Source organism: Zeus faber (genome assembly GCF_960531495.2).
Source record: "Zeus faber genome assembly, chromosome: 19".
In the NCBI taxonomy this organism is placed as follows: Eukaryota; Metazoa; Chordata; class Actinopteri; order Zeiformes; family Zeidae; genus Zeus; species Zeus faber.
Window position 1 is genome coordinate 21,966,897 of NC_137206.1, and position 7,647 is coordinate 21,974,543.

The 7,647-nt window shown below is 43.4% G+C and overlaps 1 protein-coding gene across 1 annotated transcript; it reads left to right on the forward strand.

The window, feature by feature from the left end:
- Nucleotides 1–248: 248 nt before the first annotated feature.
- Nucleotides 249–7,150, forward strand: LOC307244697 (eukaryotic translation initiation factor 5A-1-like). The gene is made up of 5 exons (XM_080019968.1): nt 249–268; nt 1,701–1,888; nt 2,771–2,875; nt 3,913–4,044; nt 5,962–7,150. Exons 2-5 carry the CDS (start codon nt 1,721–1,723, stop codon nt 6,028–6,030), a joined length of 474 nt encoding a protein of 157 aa, XP_079876094.1. The 5' UTR covers nt 249–268; nt 1,701–1,720; the 3' UTR covers nt 6,031–7,150.
- The last annotated feature ends 497 nt before the right edge of the window (nt 7,151–7,647 follow it).

Genomic DNA, 7,647 nt, shown 5'->3' on the forward strand with positions numbered 1-7,647 from the left:
GGCTATTTCTGTACATGACAATATGCGTACGAGACACACCGGCACAGTCACGGCGCGGTCGACCGTTTACCCCTCTCTCTCGTCACTCCGAACGAACGGACAAGCGCGTACTTCCGTCGGACCTGGCATCCCTTTCTGCCGCTCTGTGACCGGAACACATAAACGCCGCCCCCTCCTCCCTCCCTCCCTCCTCCCTCCCTCCCACGGACGCTGCTGCAGCAAAGTTAGCCGCGCATGCGCAGTGTCGGTCCTCTTTTTTTCTTGGAAGGTAAGTGTGGCATGGCGCGTGTTTCTCTCTATGGACAGTAAATACCAAAACTTGACCGATTCCGCGCCGACAGGACCGCGCGGCCCCGGGCCCGGCCCGCGCCGGTCCCGCCGTCGCCGCCGGCGCCGGGGACGGCGGCTGCGGAAGCTCGCGGATTGTGCGATATAAGTTGGGTGGGGGTCCTGTTTTCTCACCGTTCGGCGTGAGGCCTTTCGCCTGCGCTCGGTGCGTGGGATCTCCCCCCCCCCCCCGCTCTCCTTCGCGAAGCTCCCCGTACCCATCCGCCATTTATTATATTTATTTCATCCCCCCGGTGCCGCGACGGAATCCCCCACCTCCTCCGTTTTTATTCGCCCAAGGGGGGAGCTTCTGCGGTGCCGCGGCGTCGCATAATGCTAAGTGGATGCTAGGCTACGTTAGCCACGGGCTTGTTGGCTAGCGGTGCAAGCTAGCGGCTGGAGCCGCCGGGGTGAGTCGGTCGCGTTGGTTCAACCGCGCTCGCCCCGCGGGCGCTCGTGTGCGCGCGTTCGGCGATGAATGGAGGTGGGGGGGGCCGTCAAGCCCCTAAAAAAATAAATATTTACATAAATATTAAAAGTGAATTTGTGCGCGTGACGCCGTGTGAAACTTGATAGCACGTGCGGGGTGGAAACAGCGTGGGGTTAAATCACCCCTTCAGTAAGTAACGGCTCTAACTGGTCTCGTCTGTTGCTGAAGTTGGTATATTCATGTTTATATCATGTTTTGATCTTTAGTTGTGATCGCATGTTTTCAATCTTTGGGCCTAGCTACAGTGCATCTCGTTTGTTAACTCCCGAAAATACATTGGATGGTTGAATATACATTTTCGCGACTGTACTACGAAACGGTGCATGTGACGCAGCGGTGTTAGGATTTTTTTTATTATTATTATTATTATTTTTAATGCACAGACCTCTAAGTGGGGAGGGTTCGGCGATGACGGGCCTTAACGTGAGGGGCCACTTCGGCTCGCATCCAAACTAATGGTGGTGAAGCTCCGGGTTTTTGCTTCTGAGGTGGGGTGGCCCCCGCAGGCTGCCATCACTCAGGGCTGATTGCACTGCCTGTTCAGTACTCGTTTAGATGAAGTTGCTGCCCATTGTCTCCATTAATTCTGGGGCATAAATTGGCTGAGAGGTCGCGGAAATTGGGAAGTGCAATTTTTGCAGGAGTCTTGTAAATGTCATATGCATTGAATGTGCACATATTGCCGTCCGTCTGAGGTTTGCTGCATCTTGTCGGGATTGTAGAATTTCCGAAGTAACTCTTAAGGTTACATATTCACCAATGTAGCTCAGTACATAAGAGTAAAAAAAAGAAATTGTGTTTGGCAACTGTATCAACATTTTTTTATATATATATATATATATATATATATATATTTTTTATTTTTTTTTATTTTTTTTCTCAGCGTCTCGTATCCAACGCACCATGGCAGATCACGATCTTGACTTCACAACTGGTGACTCTGGCGCCTCCACCACCTTCCCCATGCAGTGCTCTGCTCTGCGCAAGAATGGCTACGTGGTGTTGAAGGGACGTCCCTGCAAAATTGTGGAGATGTCCACTTCCAAGACTGGCAAGCACGGCCATGCCAAGGTATATTTTATGTGTTTTGTAAATGGCTTAGAAATGGAAGAAACTGGATATCCCGAATATAAAGAGCCTTTGCCTGAGAGATGTCGGAAGTGACTTGATTTTTATGTACAGGAAGTTCTGGTGTAGAAGCATGCTGGAATATCTTATAGGAACATATCAATCATTACTTTTTAATATTCCCAAACTAGTGGTCTTAAGTATATTAAAGGGAGTCACATTTTGGATTCCAATAGACATGTTTCACAATCAATATTGCTGGTTGCCACTTTCTGTAAGGTGCATTACTAGCTTCTGTTCATAAATTGGCAGGTTTGAGCTGATGCCATACACCAATCTGAATGACTGTTAAAATATGTGATTCACTGTTTTGCACTGTGTAGGAAGCTCTTTTCTTTCACGTTAACTTCTAGCTCTTGCTGGACACGTTCCAGCCTACGGCAAATCTTTTGTCTTACGCTTCCTGAACTCAACTGACCCGACTGATATGTGACAGACTGGTTGTCCTCGATGTTGTAGAACATAGTCTGCCTTAGTGGCACTCCAGCCTCGCCTGCCATAAGACCCTGCTTATCACAGGGGGGTCGTTGTGTACGTGTTCATCATTATATCATTTGTTCTGCTATTTCCCAATAATATTGCTGATCCCAAACATGTACTCTGCGACCAACATCACCAAATTTTCTTTTGAAATATGCAAAAGGGTGATCAAAACTGGTAAATCACTTTGTCAGATATGTTGTACTTTTAAGAGCCTCCCCTCCCAAACAAACTTCCTTTTTTTTATTTGCTACCCTTTTTTGATATAATTTTCTCTTTGTAGTGTTTCCAGAAAGATACAGATGACTCATCTTAAAAGCACGTCCCTAATATCCTCTGTTTTAGGTCAATATGGTTGGCATCGACATCTTCACCAACAAGAAGTATGAAGACATTTGCCCTTCCACCCACAACATGGATGTGCCCAATGTCAAAAGGATTGATCTCCAAGTATGTTTTCTCCTGTCGAGCACAGCTTAAATGGGTGTGGGAAAAACAACTCGTACTTCTAAAGCTAGTACCACATTGTGCATTTTTTATTTTTTGCTAGTAGTGACAGACAATGAACATATTTAGCAGGGCACATTTAACGATGATGAACACACTGCTGTCTTTGAAGAGCACCGGTCTAAAGGCAGAACAACGTACAGAAGCACTTCTGTGGTATTCCAGCAATCACAAGGATGTATTTTCTCGCGAGAGGAAAAAGGTCTTGTGATATGCAAAACCAACATGGATGCCATGCAGCTCGCCGCTGTGGTTGTTTGTGCAGCCAACTTGCGGCACTCACATGCACTAATTAGGCGCTCATGAGTGCCTCTGCCCACAATTCCACAAGTGGCTCCTCCATTTCAGAAGTCTACACTTGCCGCTTTCTTTGGCTCGGCCATTGTGCAGGCACGCAATCTGATTGGCTGTTAAACGTATGAGGCTTTGGCGTGCATATACTAAATGGTTATGAAAGACTAGCACTGATAAAGTCCAACCTGTTGGATTGAGCCGTGACCTGGTCGATTAGTATCGTATAGAGATTTTAGTCTTTCAAGCTACAATTCTGCAGCACAGCCATCTTGGACTACCACAAACAACTCTGCCCAATCTCAAATCGTTGCCAAGTCAGCCTTGAAAATCACGTGATGTGGCCCTAGCCCGGTAGTCTCTTCTATGGGAGTAATGACTTCCATCGGTTCATTTGGAATTGTGATCTAGAAAAAGGGGTTTATAAAGGCCACTTGGCCTCATGGTTGGTGGTCAGAACGGCTGCTGTGGTTCCAACCCTGTGGCTGGTTTTGATAAGCTAGAAAATGGCGGTCACTTCTGACTGCCTGCCAAAATGGCTAATAGTGTGGACCACGTTCTCCCAACATTAAATACTATGAAATTATACTGTCAAAGCCAATGTAGTTAGTTTAGTTAACACAATTTTAAAAGGAGTCATGAAAATTTCATTTTATTGCTTGGCTTAAACTCACGTGTCTCCCCTCCAGCTGATTAACATCACTGACGGATACATGGCCTTGATGTCTGAAAACGGTGATGTCAGGGAGGACCTGCGTCTCCCTGAGACTGATCTCGGGAAGGAAATGCAATTGAAGTTCGACGCAGGTGAAGAATTCCTGGTAAAGTTATTTTCTTTTTTCTCTACAAGTTGACACTTCTTGATGTGAACGGGCGTGACTTTCATTCTTTCAACGGGGGCAAGTTAGCATTTTTGAGCAACAGGGATTTGACTGACAGAACCGAGTGCCGCAGACAACCAGTCTCATCAGCAGCTCGCTCGTTTTTTGGTTGTTTTGCCCTCAGTGTTGGTCAGCTCTGTCCAGTGCTTTCTGATGGTAGGGTGTGTCAAGTTAAACCTGAATGGATGCGTTACTTGATTTATTGTTTATTTTGACCTTGATGAGATTGCTGTGTGTAGCACCATAAATGATGCAGACTTCCATTTTTGACCGAAGTCGCAATATAAAAATAGCAAAGGTAATGGCCACTGACTGAAACAGTAGTTCACATGAGACATGTGGAGACATGTGGAGACAAGGGTGTGGCATTGCCTTCAACAACGCAATCATATGGGACAAACAGGGTTACAAAACATTGCAATCAACTGCCTCGACACAGCTTCATGTTGTGGGTAATTCTACCACTTTAAACTTTGAGCAAATATATTGGTATTTAAATATTGTGAAATGTCATCACATTTAGTCATTTAGCAGACGCTTTTATCCAAAGCGACTTACAAGGGAGAATAACATTCAAGCTACATTGCGACAGATTAGTGTAACAACAACATTAATATGTCATCATATTATTACTGTTATCATTGATGTAATGGGGCACAAAAGTAGATTACATGCAGTGCCGATGCTAAAGTTAAGTTTATACCTTTTTTACGTGTTTAATTTGCCATGTTGATGCATAGCCTTTGATTCAATTTGTGCCACTTGAGTTCTAAGCCTAGTTGACTGTAACAATTTGTCGTCTCTTTGTCATTCCATGAGCTGTAGTGTTGACACTCTGCTTTGTGTCATAAAACAGTGTCCAAACAAGTAATTATCTACTGCTTCACATCAACTATTTCAAGTCCATTGGGTGACGCTAGTGCGTTGCAATTTGCTGTCAACAAGCCTCATATTATTAAAACTGGGAGAATTCACTTTTGTCAATGTGTACGAATTACTTCCACAATATTTTACTGTTTTTAAAACCTAGTGGCTTTTTATTAACCCCTAGAATTTAGACTGTATATAAATTGCATCAGCAAAGACCTTCTGGGCGTCAATTCTAGGTTTAGCCAGTTAACTGGTCAGCATACACTTCTTACACCCCGTCCATTTTCTTATTCTAGATTGTTTAAGGCTTGTTTTCCTGTTGTAAAAAAAATAAGAATGTTGTGCTGAGGAACCTGCCTGTAACTGGTAGTGATTCTATGATGACGCAAAGGTGCCTTTCCAACCAGAACCAACAAATATAAAATAAGTAGTTGTAGGAAGACAAGGAGATGTATATTTATTAATTTATCTATTTATTTATTTACGGTGCGTAGGTTTCTCACTATATCGTCCAAAACGAAAAGAGAAATTTCAAATGCTTGCATTAAGTGTGTGGCTGAGGGATGGTTTTTGAATGTGACCCGGTTCCTCAACATTGCATTCATGTCTATATTTATAAGGAGTGGTTTATCTTGAACAAAATATGACAGTTGACTTGTACACTTCATTTGTCCATACTTGTGCATTTAGAATGTATACAGTAGTATTGGCTCTACTTTTAAATGTTCAATTTCATTAGACTATAAGCTGTAGTCGAGAGGAAAATGGCCTTGTGCACTGATTGACATTCTGGACTGGAAGTCTGGTTTAGATCTGAACTTAAAGTCGGAAGACGGTGCTTACTTCTTGGCTGTCTGCTACATGGTCAAGTCACCTGTGTAAGCGGTGCCTCTCCATCAGACTCACCCCATTGCGGGATGGACATCTCCATCACCCTGTCGGGTGGTGTCAAAACGCCATTATTAATTGATCTCTTTGCTTTCACAGGTCACAGTGCTGTGTGCCATGGGGGATGAGTGCGCCGTCGGCATAAAAACCATGTCAAGTGCTAAATAAGGAGACAGTCTTTGCTGCCCGAGCAACAAGCACCACCCACAACCAGTCTCCTGCATTCTCATAGGTTTTTGTCACCAAAGCGTCGGCCTTCAGACAACCTCAAATCATTCTGTTGTAATTTCTCATTTATCTTTTTTTTTTTTTTTTTTTTTTTCTCCATCGCTGTCAGGAATGTCTCACTGCAGCTTGCTGTCTGATCCCATCCGATCACTGAGGATTTGTTTAGTAACAATCAACTTTATAAAATAACCTGGAAAAAAATATTGATCAGTTGCTCATTCCTGTTTATTTTTGCCTTCGAAATGTTGGTCTCGCCACTCACATTCCTGAATGTTCAAATAACGGGAACCAGCTTTTGTATGATTCTTTTTTTTTTTTTTATATATATTTAGATTAAATATATTGGGTCAATGACTTTTAGAGGGAGGGGGGCCGCTTTTAAGTTAGGAACTTGATGGGAAGGTAGCCCGTTTATAGATTCTGGATTTTGGCTGTCCCTCCTGCTACCTTACTGCTTTCCAGCATGACGCTTCTCTCTGGTTCCTGAGTGGATCGGGTGTGAAGACCCTTCTCACTTGGGATAGTCAACATCTGGCACTAAAAAGCACTTGATGCTCACCCAGCATTTCAAAAGCGCTGAAACAAAACATTTCAATGACAAATTAAAAAAAAAAAAAAAAAAAAAGAAAAGAAAAAAAAGAAAGAGCTTCAGTGATGGTTAGGTTTTCTTCTTTTTTTTTTTTTTTTTTCTTTTTTTTTTCTTTTTTTTTTTTTTTTTCTTTTCTCCTCAATGCCAGTCTTGTCTGCAACAATATTTGAGGGATGTGGAGGACCTGTGCACTTACCTCTTAGCTACCGGGGCAGCAAACAGCCTGTCCTTTTGCCCTGGTCATCCAACCCCCCCCCCCCCCTTCCCCAATACAAAAGAAACGTTTTGTGGCGTGAGTGTGTAGCAATGCATATGCCTCTGGAATGATGTGGGGAGGCAGTTTGACTGTTTGAGGGGCACGGTCGGGGCAGGGCGGGTGATAGAGTTGCAAATTTATTTTGTTCACTCGAGGCCTTTGTCACCTGACTGGAGATGGCAAAAAAAATTAAAACAAATGGACAAAGAACAAAATGTTTCTCTATTTGTCTTTTTATTTTGCGGTAATTGCTTATATGAAGAGAAAAAATAATATTGCTAATGACAACTATTGCTTACAGCTGGATTTTTGTAAAGTTCTGCCTCTACAATGGCAAAGGGGTATTATAATAAAATTCTAACTACCTAATTGTAGGTGGCTGATGGTTATTGTCAAGACTGTAAAATTATGTGCTACTCTTGCATCAAAAGGTTAGCTTATGCACATTAAGTCATTTTCATAAAAAGCTTTGCATTCACGGTAATGTTAGAATGACCCCACTTCACCCATGAAACATTAGCCTTTGCTGCCTCGACATGAGGCGCAAGTGTTCCGGCCGTGAGACAGGAGATGTCTGCGCACAGCTTGGGTTTCAGCTGCCATATTTGCAGACCGAACTGGAAATGGCATCATTGGAGATGGGTCTGTACCCTCCCTTCTGTCTGGCCCTGGTCTGCCTGCAATGACCTCAATGAGTCATAATTTTTTTTTT

Bases quoted from the DNA above. Each gene is read 5' to 3' on its own strand.
- LOC307244697 (XM_080019968.1), top strand. From the start codon at position 1,721: ATGGCAGATCACGATCTTGACTTCACAACTGGTGACTCTGGCGCCTCC. The intron at 2,876-3,912 runs GTATGTTTTCTC...TCTCCCCTCCAG, and splicing joins TCAAAAGGATTGATCTCCAA to CTGATTAACATCACTGACGG. The intron at 4,045-5,961 runs GTAAAGTTATTT...TTGCTTTCACAG, and splicing joins ACGCAGGTGAAGAATTCCTG to GTCACAGTGCTGTGTGCCAT.